The sequence below is a fragment of the Ranitomeya imitator genome, chromosome 2 (genome assembly GCF_032444005.1).
Source record: "Ranitomeya imitator isolate aRanImi1 chromosome 2, aRanImi1.pri, whole genome shotgun sequence".
NCBI classification, from domain to species: Eukaryota; Metazoa; Chordata; class Amphibia; order Anura; family Dendrobatidae; genus Ranitomeya; species Ranitomeya imitator.
Window position 1 is genome coordinate 742072549 of NC_091283.1, and position 17047 is coordinate 742089595.

At 38.8% G+C, this 17047-nt stretch overlaps 1 protein-coding gene and 1 long non-coding RNA gene across 2 annotated transcripts; both read right to left on the reverse strand.

Moving 5' to 3' along the window:
* Positions 1 to 615: 615 nt before the first annotated feature.
* On the reverse strand, positions 616 to 1692 carry NEUROG3 (neurogenin 3). The gene is made up of 2 exons (XM_069755836.1): positions 1573 to 1692; positions 616 to 1378 (listed from the first exon to the last, which is right to left on the reverse strand). Exon 2 carries the CDS (start codon positions 1375 to 1377, stop codon positions 712 to 714), a length of 666 nt encoding a protein of 221 aa, XP_069611937.1. The 5' UTR covers position 1378; positions 1573 to 1692; the 3' UTR covers positions 616 to 711.
* Positions 1693 to 8641: 6949 nt separating this feature from the next.
* LOC138665607 (uncharacterized) lies at positions 8642 to 15586 on the reverse strand. The gene is made up of 3 exons (XR_011318496.1): positions 15329 to 15586; positions 14362 to 14993; positions 8642 to 9519 (listed from the first exon to the last, which is right to left on the reverse strand). It is a non-coding gene; the product is annotated as an uncharacterized lncRNA (long non-coding RNA).
* Positions 15587 to 17047: the final 1461 nt, after the last annotated feature.

A 17047-nucleotide genomic window follows, 5' to 3' on the forward strand; every position in this document is an offset into this window, starting at 1 on the left:
TTATATATATATATATATATACATATTTTTATACTCAACTACAATGGTACACCATGTATATATATATATATATATATATATATATATATTTATTTATTTATTTATTTATTTATTTATAAAGTTAGCCGCAGGTTATAATACATGTAACAGGATAGATAGATAAATATTTTAGCACAACAGTTTTCAATGTTTCATTATTGCTGGAAATTTTATTGCAATGATACCTCAGGGTACAATTACTCAACATGGTGCAAAAATATATCTGTACACTATATATATATATATATATATTTATATTGAATCAATACAATTAATAAATACACATGATTAGAAAAGATATAATTTAAACACAGCAAATAGCTGGGGATCAATAGTCATAGAAGCCCATTACAAAATAGACTTTCAAAATCAATATTACAATATACACAGTAGTAAAGAGTTGTGGATTTTTTTAAGCGCTAAAAAAGATACTGTTTTTCCTTTACAAGAAAAGTGCAAAAAAACAATCTTTCCAAAGTAAGTTTAGAAGGGAAAGAAAAGCAAAACTTTTAGGAAATAATGAATTTACATTGAAGGATGAGAAACATCAACATAAATACACAGTAGAAAGGCATTGCAGAGAGACTAAGACTCACTGCCACAGTAAGCTGGCCATTCAGAAGAATGGATGTGAGCACAGAGACACCCAGTGATGGGGACACTTAGAACAATTCATATGAATGCTGATAGAGTATCAGTATACTTCAGGCAAGAACTGGGCTGAGAAATAAAATCATCCATGTCTGTGGGGCTATGGATGCTGCTCTGCGACCCTGGAGAATACAGAGAATCCCAGTCACTTGAGGAACCGCAGCTACTATTTGGACTAGTGAGATCCACCATTAAGCATGTCTTAGATAACGTTTCAAATGAGTCTGTTATACCTTGTTGTGCAATGTTAAATAAGCTATGGTCAGCTAACCGCAGAGTCTCAGACAAAGCCCAGATATAATTGTGAGCAAACCTCAGGGTTTCAATCTTGGTCAGTTTAGCATCATCTGGGAAGGTAGGTAGAACACTCCTCAAGGCATCCAAGGCAGAGTTGAGGTTGTGCATTCGGTTCCTTTCTCTATCATTAGCTTTTATCCTGCGATTCTTCCTTTGTTTAATGACTGTTACTTCATTCTTGACTTGTGATCTTCGTCTTCCTTTTTGCCTTTTACTCTGTGACTCCCTGGAGTCAGAAAGGGGAAAATGTTCTCCCACTAAACAACCTTCACTCCCAGCTGAGGGGGCTGGAGAACAGGGCAGAGAAAGAGACTGGTCCTCCTCATCAGAGACATCACAGTAAAGGTATCTCTCGCTTCTGCTATGGCTGTTCTCTGTTTTTGGAGACATTCTAAAAAATAAAAACAGAAATATTTAAGTAAATCTCAAAATCAACTATGGAAAGTGACAATGCTTGTTATGCTAGGTCTCCTGGTAATATGCTTTCTTTAAAATCCTTAGAATAATATGTCACATAGGTTAAGATTATATGATACAGATAATATGAGAGTTTACAAAAGGGGAAATGAAAAGCCAGGAGCATACCTTGTAGATTTCCAGCTGAATTGCTGTATAAAATAGATGAAAGCTGAAAGTAGAAACCAGGAGATGTGGGGTGTTTTCTTGTGCTGGACCTCTTGGTCTTATATGTAAAAAGAGCCTCAGTAGAAGGATGTGTGAAGGATGTGCAACAGGCACACGACTAGCTCCCAGGCATATATATACCATTGTGAAACAATGCAGATCAATAGAAAGTGTGCCCCCCTGGCACACTTTATCTTATCAGTCTAGCATGGAGTGTGCCGGGCTCATTACAATCTGGGAAGTGGCCAATCAGAATCATCAATGACACGCGAGCCTCCCCACTGCCAGACACAGCTGGAATCCCAACAAAGGGCCAAGTGGGAGGGAGAGCAATGAACCCCCACCCCTCCATAAATGATCCTTACAATTAATATGTACATGCATCTAGGAGCTGCCCATTTAGCTCTGTGGTATCAATGATGGAAAAAACAGATTAACTTAAGACTGAACTTTTGTACTCTAAATGTTACATGGTTATTGGAACGATTGCCCTAAGATATAAAGAACATGTTTTGACCTTGAAGAACCAATATATACAATTACATATAGACTTAACTATACTTACATTTCTGCGTGATTGAATAAACAGCACACATTTCCATTGCATTAAGAATAGGACTATTTTCAAGAGATATAATCCAGGCATAATATTGTAAGAGAACTGTTTAAATAAAGTGACGTCTCTTCATGGTCATTTTTCTCATTATTTTCGAATGTCTGGGGAATTGTTGCATGACACGTTTTACAATTTATTTTGCTGAAGCATTGATAACAGCTGAAGGTTTTAAGAGTGCTTTTACTAACCATTATCTGCTGCCCTTAACACAACACTCTATAATAGAGGATACAAAATATTGAATTTATGGGTTAAATAGGCCATTTTAGTATCTGGTTATTTAACTCAACTCAAAGCACTTAAAACATTAATCTCCGATTTCTAATAAAGCTTTCCTCAAGAAACCAAGAGGGAAACATATGCCTCCTACTGTAAAGGTGTCCTACGACTAAACTTTGGCTGGACTACTACAGCCTGATCTCACTGGTGGACATAGACCAAAAAAGACCAAAGAACAATATGTAAGCACTTTGCAGTCCAACAGCTTCTCGTAATGCAAAATTCCACCTGTTTTGTAGGTGGAAATCGGCCCCTTACCTCTTAGCTGCACTGGTGTCATCTATGATATGTTCGCTCCTGCCTGAGATGGAGAATGGTATGTCTTGACTGTTGTCCACATGCTTTTCCAGTATCTTTACAGTCCAGTTAAGTTGCTAGGAAGGCATTGCTTAAAAACACAGTACTTTCAGCTCCATCAATGAGGATTCCTGGAATTCTTAGCAACCATTCTCTCTCAGAGTACACAAGTTTCACCTCAGGAGTGAATTTCTGCTTTTTTGAGGGCAAACGGGCCCAAGAAGGCACAGCTTTATGCCTTTGTTTGCAATATTATGCATAGTTTTAAAAGAATAAGGTTCCCTTTTAATTGCCCAACTATTAAAAAAATACCCCCCCTAAATAGAGGCAATGTTTGTCCTCAGATAGAAACCAAACATCTAGTAATATAAGGATGTGCTGTGAATCATTTTTATCTGAAATACACAAGTTTATTTAACTACTGTAGCCATTGTGCAATATATCAGCTAATTCCAATGCCTTGTAATAAAATACATTCAGATCTATGAATGGAAAAACTGTTCCTTTAGTTCTTTCATTTAAGTTAATGCAATAAAATATTAACATGGACTGTTTCACATTGTCGGCCTTTCATGTCAAAGACTGGCATGTAATAATACATTTCACCTGGAGGAGGCAACTGCACAACAAATGTATGCTCCATCCCCACAATGCTTCTGTGAACATCAGACAAATGAGCTAGGTCATATGCAACTGCATTCTATATCTTTTTCAGTTAAGAGTACAAGTCAGGAGACTTGCATAGCATATACTCTAGACGGACATGCCAAACTTGAACTCAGTCCAAATTCTCCAATATTTTATTTATTTATTTTGCTCAGATAGCGCCATTAAATTTCGTAGCAGTTTACATACATTATCATTGTTGTTCTCATTGGGGATCACAATGTAAATTTCCTGTCAGTAAAGGTACCTTCACACTGAGCAACTTTAGAACGAGAACGACAGCGATCCGTGACGTTGCAGCGTCCTGGATAGCGATCTCATTGTGTTTGACACGCAGTAGCGATCAGGATCCCGCTGTGACATCGCTGGTCGGAGCTAGAAGGCCAGAACTTTATTTGGTCGTCAGGTCGGCGTGTATCGTCATGTTTGACAGCAAAAGCAAAGATGCCTGCAATGTTTTTTCATGGAGCTAACAACCAGCGAGAACGATAAGTACGTCACTGGATCGCTCCTGCATCGTTCTGCTGTTGCCTTGTTTGACGTCTCCTAGCAACCTAAACAGCGGCGCTGCAGCGATCGGCTCGTTGTCTATATCGCTGCAGCGTCGCTCAATGTGACGGTACCTTAAGTCTTTAGAATATGGTAGGAAACCGGAAAACCAAGAGGAAACCCACACAAACACGGGGAGAACCTACAAACTCCTTGCAGATGTTGTCCTTGGTGAATTTGGACTAAGGACACCAGAGCTGCAAAGCTACAGTGCTATCCACTGAGCCACCATCCTCTCCAATTCGCCATTATTTAGGTCCATCCTCATGCTCTTCTTATCCAGTTGGTCAGGTAACCATGTGCTTAAAGGCGTTGTCCACTACTGTACAACTCTTTATTGATGGGTACAGGAAGGTGAAAAAGAATAGATAATATCTGGACCAGTGCTGCTCTTCTGTACTCTATGGCCAACGCCATTCTGCTGAGATCAATATCCAGTGTTGGCATCACCTTGGCACTGCAGCCATCACATTTTGTCCAAGCAAAAGAAACACTGTGCATTCTATGCAGACAAAATGTGAATGCTGCCACTGATCAGTAATTGCTGAATGGCTACATTGATCATGAGACACCCTTAATTAATGTTGAAACTAGAAGAATGGTGAAATGCGGTAAACATTTTTTTAGCTTTTTAATCTCCCTAGGCCCTTTAATAAAGGTATGTCTTGAAGTGGACCACCCTTTTAAAATAACCTTCTTATAACATTGATGAGATCCCTATCCTGCTCTCCCACTAATACTTTTTCCATCCTAAAAGTGCACATTTACAAGGTCCATATTAATTTTTCTCAGCCTATTTCCTAGAGGCATCCAAACTGCCCCAATGTTAAATACAAAGTTACAACATTGATTTTTCTCTTTGCTTATTAGGTTTGAGTCAGAGCAATCAAGGGGCTATTCTATTGTTTAAGTGAACATCAAAACATACTGAAAATTGTTTTCACCTCTAGAAATGTGTGGGTGGTTGTTATATGTACATGGAGAGAAATCTGAAAGAAAATCAAGAAAATAGGAGTAAGGAATATAACATTGTACAGACAAATGGTATCAATTCAAACTAATGATGGCCTCATATTCAAGGCCCGCCTCCTTGTGTCTTAAAAAACGATCTTATGTATGACTTCATCACCATACCATAACCAACACATGTCAGTGGTTGGGAATGAGCCACAAAATTCCATCTTAGTATTTAACCTTTAAAAAAAACTTGATGTTACCACCCACACCATGAACAAGAGAATGCAACATTTAAAAATGTGTTTTTATTGAGGTAGATTGGCATTCCTCTTTGCTGGGGCACACCCTCCAAAAATGTATTATTGCATTGCTTTTGGCCTTCATAGATAATTTTCAAACCCCGAACATCAATGTGGCCAAATCAAAACTCCATTGCCTTCCACAAGTGCTTCCAACCCCTTCTGCACAAAACCTAATCGAGCATGTTGTACTTTTGCTTTCTTTCTGTTAAACGCAGCATCCATAAAATTGCATTTGCCCTGTGATTCAAGGAAAAGATGCCTGCACCAATTATGTCATCAAAGACTGGCTATATTCCATGATATCACACCTGCCACCTCCTAATTTGTCAGCTACTAATGGAAGAAGTCAGTATTGTGAGCAGTAAATGCCAAGCCTTGAAGGATTGAAACTTGCAGATGCATCACAATGTCATGAGTTTCCACACAGACTCCATCAGATGTCAAGTTCAACATACGGTATGCAAATTTCCATCTGAAAATGTACTACTCAACCGGATATTACAGTAAAAGTGATAATCTACATGATAGCCTAATTAATATCTATTCACTTTACCATAACAGCATGTAACTTTCAACACCTACTGCTGACGATTTGCTAAATTCTCCTATATGATAAAATGCCCCTTTAATGTAAGGATAATGACTTTGGCCATATGCCTCCTGCTACCATTTGAAATCTCAATTCTCCAGCAGCTTAAGAATGTATTGATATTTGGTTCGTTCTGCAAATATACAAAATTACTCAGAAAAAAATGCTTCATTTTGATAGTTGTATTCCCCATTTCCTAGGATTTGTATATCTTCCCTCTCTTAACAAAATACTCTCCTGCACATTAAAGTGAACATTAATCCTCGAGGATTTCCACAGCTGTACACATTGGAGGATGGCTCTTTGCTGTAGGAGTGGTTTCCACACATTCAGAATTTTGTAGAGACAGCTTTTGTTAATAAGCCTATGGGCTGTTGAGTTCTTAACCCACTTTCCTGTCTTTGAAAGATACTTGTCAAATAACAAGACTTTGTCCTCCATTTAGTTTCGTTACATATGATGATCCCTACAGTGTTGAAACTATTCTACCTCTGATCTCTTTTGTCTGTATTCTAATCCTCCTGCATGTCAAATAGTTCATTAAGGAGTAATGGAGCAAAACTCCACATTTACCTTTTACAATATCAATTTGATTTGAGATGTGTTTTAACATTTACTTTTGGTGGATTGCAAAATTATTATTGTATGTTCCACTGAAATGTCTGGAGGCCATAGCCCCCTCAACCCATTCCCTTGTAAATTCACTGATTGGGCCAAGTCCAAGGCATCTTTTCTTCCCTATTATCAGACACTGATGACCTCCAGCACTATCGTTTTCAATGCTTGCCTAACCTTTGAAAAGTTATAGGCTTCTTATGTTGCTTCTAACTTTCCTCAACTTGCTTCGTCACTTCCCTGACACCTGAAATTCAGTTTCTTTCTTAAATATATATTCTTGGCCTGAATTTTACATCAAATGTTAGACCTAAAAACACTTGTATCTCATTAATGAGTGTTGCAGCCTCCTTTTTTTACCTTGTTATAAAGTTGAGTGGAACACAGTTCAGACAGCATGAAAATTTGAGGCCCAAATTGCCTTACCATAGGCTACACTGCAGATGACACTACTAATTAGTCTGCCTCTTCTGACCCCATAAGTGGCCCCAACCACTCCAATCTCTCCTTTTTTGACTTTCCTTCCACTGACGCAGATGCACTTTTCCTGAAATGGCCAGTAATCATTCAAATTTTTCCCGTTCAGGTTTTTCCAGTGACATCTCTAATATGAAGACCAGGTTTTCTAGGTTTTGTTAGTAGTCATCCTTTAGCAATTTGTCGATCAATTCATTTAATTTAGCTAAAACCTTTACAGAAACCTTGGAATAACAACAAAAGAACCTCAGTGTATGTCAGTGCAAGTTGTCGAAATATCTCTGTATGCATAAAGCCACAACAGGAATTTAACTTAGCACGTCATTAAACGTGGACCTGGCATGTATGGAAAATAAAACCCAAATTTTGCGACTACATAGAACAGTGAATTATACTGAACTTCATCAGAATTTTTTTTAGATTTATATGTTTCCACAATTTGAAAATTTTCATTCAACAAGAAATCCCTTTTGAATTACTTTGTTGCACTTGGAAGTTTAAAAGATAAATAATTGTTAAAATTGTGGTGCTGAAACAGCTCCTTACTAGATTTTCTAGATTTGTCTGTTTCAGCTTTTGATACACCTTACCCGAGGTCCCTCTGATGTACTCCAGGCACGAATGACTTGTGCTACGTCTACCTTTCCAATAGAGGCATCTGTTTAGTGGCTACAATTCATGGGAGAAAGGACAGTTGGCTATAAAAGCCTTTATTTCTCTGTATGGATAGAACTTTTTTTCTCTTTTCTCATTTCTTTGCATTTATATCAAGTGAAAAAAAAATGAATAGCCAAGTCATGGCAGATTTTTTTTTTCTTGCACAATTGGATGGACTTAAAAATCTAGTGAGCGAGTTTCCAAAGGCTGGACTACCCACTTCAATTTTCCTTCAAACAAAGGCTGAAGATGAGAAGAAAGCCCCACCTGGTACCACTGTTTGCTAAAATAATAATAAATAGATTTCATTTAATAATTACAAGACATTGCAAAGTAGGGCGTCCTGGATGGCATTATTCTTCAGGCATGGAGCAGGTATCACCTGCTCCTGAACAAGGCAAGTTTATTGTTGATTCACCTTCACACTACTACTCTGATAATTCTGGTATTTTCGCAATGATTTGACTCTTATGTTTGCTCATAGTTAGCATAACAAACACAAAATTACCACAAACCTGATAAAATATATATAAAGCAGAAAACTGTTAGGTTTATACTCACACCTGTCTGTTCAGCTTTAGTCTAGGATTTACAATAAATGTCCCATCCGAGGAGGGGCTCTGCACAGTTTACATTGGATGATGTTATGCTACTTTATATCAGGTTTACTGTTATCCATATCTCCATGTCCTATTTGTCCTATTTTATTGAAAACATATGGTAACCAGCTTAACGTTTTGTCTGCCAGCAGGTTCTGCAATCAGGCACTAGCTCCCAATCTGCACAAGGTGCTGTTTAATTTGGAGAAGGGCAGTTTGCTTAAGATTACACTTACCTATTCTATTATTCACATAGTTAAACTGCAAATAATAAAAGACAACAGAACACAGATTCTTAGAAAGGCAGCCTCATTGCAGCATGGATGCCCTCCCGGACGGAGTGTGGAGAGGGTACCATATGCCACCTTAGGCGCACAGCTAAACACTTGTGGAAAAAAAAGACAATAATAGAAAGAAAAACACAATGACCTCTCCAAAATGGTCTTTATTTATGCATCCATGACATTCCCAGAAAGAATACAGAACAAACTCTTAATGCCACTAAAGTCCAAAAAGAGAAGGACTGAAAAGGTGCATGACGCCCAGGCTGGACACCTGTTGGGCTTCCTTCCCTGAGAGCAGTGGCTTTCCCAGGCCAGGATGTGGACAGGCACTATGAAAGGATACTGTGATTTGTGATGACATACGTTTAGCGAATATTCAGACATACAGAGCAAGGAGCAGATGTTCCCACTGCTAACATACCTACCCATAAATTAATAATACCTGTAGCCAGCATCTCTTCTTTCCCGAACGCGCCAGACCCACTAATCTTGCTGACAACAGCCGCTTTTAGTAACTTTATGGTCAAGTTTAACAGATGCACACTTGTTCCTAATGCACACAAACATGCTGTTGAGATACAAGCAATCCATATGCCAGGCTCAAGGTGCACATATGCTTTCTTTGTAAAAGCAAGCGAAGGCAAACAATATATTTTATTTGGGAACAAGTAGTAAAATGAAGTGCTGGTTTGAGCTTGCCATTAACTATATATCTTGTCCTTTGTTGGTTTGAAACACTTTTCTGCTCATTCAAGAAGCTGGAGAAGGGTTGACTGGAAAGCTATAATAATGCAGAAAAACAAATCGACCACTGTCAGCATGTTAATCAAGCAATGTGGTAGAACGCTGCAAGATGCTTTCTGAGCATAAGAGAAAAGCCATGGAGACACATTTTGGAAACAAATCTGGTGTATTTAGATGAGACAGAAGGTACAACGCCGTAGTCCATTGTGCTTGTCCTCAAGGCTTTCAGCTTTTGCTTGTACTAGGCGATAGATCTTCAGGTAGACAGGCACCTATGCTGATAAAATAATATTTTTCTGGTTAGTCCTTTTGTGACATAAAATAGCATTAATTATCTTGTCACTAGCTTTGGTCCATGGCTCAGAGTCTCTGAATCTTACAGTGCCTGGTAGGTGGACTACAAATGGATTTCTCTGTGCATTTATGAGAGTATCAATGTAACTATTGTAGGAATTAAAAAAGAAATTGACTTCTGCTCCACATAAGATGCTTCATGATTTTTAGTTGTATGTTTTAATTCACTCTCATGTAATAACAGTAATTGAATTTCTGAACATTTATCTTTTTTTCAGCAATAATGTTACACTGATATAGCACGGCCTTTGTTGGTTCTGATACTAAGGAACCATTGTAGCTTACGATGTGTCCTCCAAACACGGTGCGTATGGGTTGGGTGACATGCTACTGCAGATTGTTTCTAGTGTTGTTCACCCCTAAAATTTGTGCCTGGAGAAGAGTGTGTGAAGGTAATGGGGAGCAATCTTGGATATCGCCAACAGTGTTTTTTGGTCCATAAAATGAATCTGATGCCCTCCCTTTCTTTTATCCCACTGATACAACTGTCAAACTCAAATGGAAATGACAATCAAAGACAAACTCTACTAGAGATCACATATAAAATGAGAGCAATTGAGCTATGTAATATCACACTCACATGCAGAGTTCTGCCAGGATTTAGGTGCAGATTCCATCCCTAAATCCCAACTGTATCAGTTTACATATTTCATTCACAAAATTGATTAATGTCGACAGAAATCTGGTCATGTCTATTGTCCATGGAGACCTGCTCCTCAAAGAAATCAAGCACATTCTACAAAACACAGATCTGTCATAAGGAATAGGCAAGAGCCTCAAGCTGTTCTTTACTACCAGTGGAGTAAAACCTACGGGGGGCAGATTTTTGAGTATCACATACGGATACTGACTAGATAACTTTAAAGAGAACCTGACACCTGATACATGCTGCCCAGTCCATAGCCAGCACATATCAGATACTGGCTGTATCATCTGAGCTATATTTGTTTGACTCTGAAATGCTGCGGCATCTCAGAGGAAAACACATTTCTATATACATTTTCCATAATGTATACTTGTCAGGTATGTGGGTCCCCAGCGGCATCTTCCCATGCAATACCCTCGATTGACAGGTGTCTGCCTACATGTGCGTATGGACAGAGACCTGTCAATCCAGGTCAGTGGGTGGGGAGAGGCTGCCGGGGACCCACCTGTCTAACTAGTCTACAGCACGGTCTCAGTCCACGGTGCCTTTTCTTTGAAATTTTGAAGCATTTCAGAGTCCAACATACATGGCTGAGATCATAGAGCCAGTGCCTGATATATGCTGCTCGCGGATTAGGCACCATGTATCAGCTGTCATGTTCTCTTTAAGTCAGCTCCTTTGTCACTCATTACATATTAAATATCCTACTGACAGGAATAAAAGCAAAGGAAGGAAAAAAAAGTTCCAGCACCAGGCGTCTCTTCATTAAAATCTTCAATATTTTAGTTCCATGTCAATAATAGCACATGATGTGGGGATGCAGCCCCTAAACGTCTCACGCGTTTCAAACAAAGTGTTTAATCATAGCTATGATTAAGAATTTTGTTCAAAACACGTCAGGCGTTTAGGGGCTGCATCCCCACATGATGTTCTATTCTTGACATGGAAATTAAATATTGAAGATTTTAATGAAGAGACGCCTGGTGCTGGAACTTTTTTCCTTCCTTTGGTGTGGTTAATGAGTGGTATCCAGCCACTTGTTCCTGGCACCTGTGTTCATCCGGTGAGGCAACACTAATTCCTTTCCCTGCTCCCTTTATGAGGTTGGATTGACAGAAATAAGGTCTCCTGAAGTCTATTGGATTGTGGGGGTCTTGCTACTGTACCTGTTCTCCACTCTGGTTAAGAACTGGGAGTCTCCTTCCATTAACTCAATTCTACTATATCCAAATTACCTAAATATGCATATGTATAGCCATTACCTGTTTACCATGTTTGTAAATTCTGAATAATCACCCTCTCCCCTTAATATAGGAGAAAAATATGCAGACATTTTACTCTGGAAGGTATAGATAGCAATATAAAGGAACTTAAGTAAAATAAAACAGACCCTTACCTGTCTGGAGATAGGGAACATTTTATAATCAATTGGATTTGTAAATACTGCCATAATGAAATAAAAAATATTTCTAGGGGGTTTTTCGTCATAGCCATTTATGACATATTTATGTCTTATGCTATAAAAAGATTTTTCCAGGATCAATGATCTGTACTAAATTTCTTTTTTAACAGATACCTTAGTTTTTGCAGCACCCGAGATTTTACATTAAATTGAATAATGTCAAAAAAGCAATGCAAAGACAGCAAAGTCTCAGCTTCTATATCTTAATTCAATCGACAATCACTGTAGGATATCCCTTTAAAGCAAGAGTGTACAATCTGGGGCATTCTGTGGGCCCCCCCGCAGCAATCTCTGTGTTCGGTAATTCACATAATAAATAGTGATGGGCGAACGCGCATGGATGATGTCTTATCCGAGCATACTCGGGTGTTTTCAAAGTATCTTGAGCGTACTCGTATATTGTATTCGAGTCCCTGCGGCTGCAAGATTTGCAGTTGTTAGGCAGCCTCAACACATGAGAGATTCCCTTCAAACAGGCAATCCCCACATGTGTTCAAGCTGTCTAACAACAGCAAAACATGCAGCCATGGGGACGAGAACAAAATATACGAGCACGCTCAAGATACTTGGAAAACACCTGAGTATGCTCAGACACGACATTATCCGAGCACGTTCGCTCGTCACTAATAATAAACTATAATGGTAGCTGCTCTCATGTTATTGTCATCTTGACTCCTTTTTTTCTGCAATGTTAAATAGAGGGGCACAGGACCTTCTTTGCCGATAAGGCTGGGGTCATACTAGCGTATTGCATCCGATGCAATATGCTAATGACTCTCGGCTCCTGCTCTGCTGCGACAGGAGCCGAGAGTCATGTGTCTGTGCTCCAAGCCTCTCGCACAGAGCGGATCGGAGCACAGCTGCGGAGGAAGCGGAGAAATTAATTTCTCTATCTCCTCCATTGCCGAGTGGTGTGCGCTGTCTCACTCGCACCCATAGGCTTATATGGGTGAGAGTGAGCGGACTGTCGCATGCTGCGATTGTCTCTGACCGAGGAAAACGGCCGACAAAAAAAATCGGCTGTGGGATCTCCCCCTAGCTTAACATTGGTCCGAGTGAAATAGTTTAGTCGCATTGCACTCATCCGTTTAAGTCGCCAGTGTGACCCCGGCCTAATTGTGGAAGTTCCAGAGATGGAACGGCCACTCAATAGTTTATGGCATATACGGCATTATCAATATATACCTAGAATATACCTAAGATCAGAATAAAGAAAAATAAAAAAGTCAGCTCACCTACATAGAAATTGCCACACAAGGAACCTGCAATGCTGCAGTCAAAGAACCATGGAGAAAAACAGGAAAAAATCCAACGTATTAAAAATAGAAGTCTTTATTGAGAATCCATAAATTCGCACTCCATTGGTGAGATTTTTAGGGATTATTCTCAATAAATACTTCTATTTTTACTACGCTGGAAGTTTTCCTGTTTTTCTCTAAGATCAGAACACTCCTTCAGATTTTATGCGGCTCTCGGGAGTGGTACAATCACAAATTCGGACACATAGAACATAAAGGGTTGTGCACCTATATTTAAAGTAGCTCTACTAACTAAACTAGTGCAATGCATGAGTACGCGGTGAATAACAGGGACTTTCTTTTTGGTATTCCTTGTGTCATGTCTCCTACAGGCCCTGTGCTAGGCTTTATGTAATGAACCAGTTTTAACACAACCTAAATATTATCTTGACTCCCCAATTTAGCCTCCTAAAATCAGAAGAGTGATCAGATATTAATTGTATAATTTTAATTCATTAAAACATACATGTTTTAAAAAGCCAACATGCAGAATTCTAAGGGTGAGGGGGATTCCATCACCTAACCCGAATTTAGCTGTGAAAATCATCTCATCGCTTTTTGCCATATTTAAGTATTTTCAGGCCTTGTCACTATTATATTTCAGATGTTGCAAATGACACATTTTTTTAGCGAGGTGCATGATGTAATTGATTAAGTATTATGTCATGCCCTATCACAATACTTTAACTTTTTACATTTTTTGAGGCATATATCGATAAAAAAAATAACCTGAGCCATGCAAACCTTCCAGAGCCCCTTTGGATTGAGCATAGGCTGCTCTGGAGATCTGCGCTAGCCCCCGAAGCCGTGCCTGCCCCACTCGGATGTTTTATTCTAATGAAACGTACTTTTAGACATCTAAGGGCTGCAGCCAATCACAGGCTGCAGAGGTGTTGTGGTGTCCGAACAGGGCAGACACTGCTTCTGGAGCCAGGGAAGACCTCTGGAGCAGCCTGTGCTGGGTGTGCAGAGGTGCTGGAAAGTGATTATGATTTGGTTTATTCTTTTTAATCAATCCATACTTAAAACAATATTTTTTTTGTCAAATAACACCTTTAAAACTCACTGCACACAAACTTTGTAAGAAAAGCAATAAGCTTTGCTAGGAAATTAACATTAAAAACTGTAATAATTCTACTTTAACATTTTACAATAATCAATTCTAGTATCGAGTGCAGACTGATAGCACTTTAGTGAAAACTTACCTTTTGGTTGAATTGAACAATAGTTTTCAATAGCTTATCATTTATATATAAAGTGGTGATACCGTGATTAAATGACAGAGTATATACAGTATAGTAAATACATGTCTTATAGCCTCTGTTCTCATCGTATTACCCTTGCACTTTTTATACTTACCATACACCCCCAAGGCCAAATCTTACATAAAATAATTTTGTTTGGTTCGTCATCATATTTAGATTTTCATATAACATTCACCCAATAGGGCCAACTTTCTGTGCTATATTAACATGTAACATTTCATGTGTTGATGTGATGTGATTCTCCACTTTTGCACTATGTTAGTTCACCTTCCAAATTTAAAGCATCCTCATTTGTTAGATGTGGATGTCCCGACCTCTATAGAGATGTCATCCCCAATTCTGCTGCGGAACTGATCTAACGCTCAGTTTCCGGTCAGTTTCAGCTGTGCTGGTCACAAAGTCATTCAGCTCTAACATCACAATAGGAATAACCCAGGATTCTAGGCAGGCACAGAGAATGAAGAAGGCAAAGACGAGCCAATGATTCCACCACAGCTCTACATTGCTGGCATCAGAAGAAATTCACTGATTCCTGTTGTTGGGTAGACTCATCACAGTAGAAGAATGAAGGCAATATGTTACGAGATATAGATGTGAAAAATAGAATTCATTTTTTACTCCATATTTGAGTATTAAATAAGAAGTGAAAGACCTTCCTCGTGTGAGACAATGCATTTAAGGTCTCTGTTGCTTGTCGTACGGGTTTTTTCAATTTGCTGAGAATTTCTGTAAAACACAATTAGGAACAGAATCTTTCAGAATCCGACTTATAGATTTGTGGAATTTAACTTTATTTCATTAATATTATGTTACTCACATTTGCAGGAAAATCTTTCAGTGAGTTGTAAAAGTGGTGCTATTCTGTGCCAGAAGCTGCCTCAAATGTTAACATTTTTCATATATTTAACGAATCCAAAGAAAAATATCACTTTATTACAGTCTTTCTATACCCAATGTTGGCTTATATGGTACAACATCCTGCTCCTATTAGTATTAGGTCCAAAGCCGTGAAACTAATAACATTAACTACAAAGGACATAATGAAGAAAACAAAAACTTACCTTATAGACGTTCAGGCTGAATTGCTGCTTGAACTTGATTAAAGCAGGGGTAAGACACCAGGAGATGCAAGGTGTTTTTCATTCCTGGAACTCTAGGACCTATATGTTAGAGGAGCTTCAGTAGAAGGATGTATGAAGGATGTGGAAAAGGCACAGATCTAGCTCCCAGGCATATATATACCATTGTGAAACAATGCAGATCAATAGAAAGTGTGCCCCCCTGGCACACTTTATCTTATCAGTCTAGCATGGAGTGTGCCGGGCTCATTACAACCTGGGAAGTGGCCAATCAGAATCATCAATGACATGCGAGCCTCCCCACTGCCAGACACAGCTGGAATCCCAACAAAGGGCCAAGTGGGAGGGAGAGCAATGAACCCCCACCCCTCCATAAATGATCCTTACAATTAATATGTACATGAATCTAGGAGCTGCCCATTTAGCTTTGTAGTATCAAGGAGGGGGAAAGAAAGATTAACTTAAGACTGAACTTTTGTAGTTCTTCAACTTTGCACAATTGCCACAGATTTCTGGAACTGGTGTTCTAAATTACACGAAATATGTTTATCCATGTGGAACTTCAAAACTTCACTCTGCTCATCCAGCAAATAATAGTACCTAGAAGTAATATTGAGAGGAGCATTATCTAGATAAACTGATGTCTCCTAGGTGTAAAGCACAGTTATATCATCACGATTGATATATGGAGGAATTCTGTCCATGCAGTCTGGACAAACTTACAGAATACTTCTTATAAGATTTAATTGTACTCATATTTGCAGATAATTCTGTGTTGCAGTTTCTGCAAAATGAAATCTATTAATACAAGGAGTTGTTATGGGTGTCAGGTCCAAAAATAATATTCCCCTTTACCAAAAGGCACGTCACAGATCTATGGGCACAAAAGGCCATCATTGTTCCTTTCCCATCTCATCTTACATCCTTGCATTAATGAGTCTGAAAAAGTTTTCTTTCTTCTTAGATGATCATGATTCTGACACGCTTCCCTCAAGGCTTCTATGTTAAACTTCTATTACCCCCAACTGGTCGACAAATGCAGCCGTTTCCTTCATTGTCACTTACTTTAAACAACTACATTGAAAACGGTAAAGGAACCGTTTTTTTAGCCAAATTAGTTTTAGCACCAGCTTTAGACATCGTTCTCTTTCACAGCTAGCATTACATGTTCTGTTCCAAAATTAACACTATCAATATGCAAGCCTAGCATGAACAAAAGTGACAGATCAACGCTCTCCTGAATGCTGCTGGGCACCAAAACTAACTTTGCACCTCCTTATCACAAGGAAAAGTCAAGGTATTCTCCCTCTCACGAAATGGTGGAAAATCCAAGTGAGTGACTATGTAAGTTAATTATCAGCTTGCTTGCAAGATGAAACAATAAGGCACTGAAAACAGAGAAAATAATCTCAGGAGGATGCAACAATTTGTTCTCATTGGTACAGTAGATCCAAATGCAAATGTGATCACTAAATGCTGCAGGAGTCTTAGGAAACTGGCTGAAATTTTTGTTCTGCCTCAAGCCCTTTTCTTTCTGGAGAAAGTGCAGCCTCTTTCACTCATGTGAACAATGTATATCATTACATTTTAATGCCTTAGCCTGAATGGCTTTTTTACTTCTTTACCATAAAACCCACCCAGTACCTCTTACCACAGACTTGGCCGCGGATGCATTCCTACCTTGCTTTCATTGCCATCCAT

Bases quoted from the DNA above. Each gene is read 5' to 3' on its own strand.
- NEUROG3 (XM_069755836.1), bottom strand. From the start codon at position 1,377: ATGTCTCCAAAAACAGAGAACAGCCATAGCAGAAGCGAGAGATACCTT.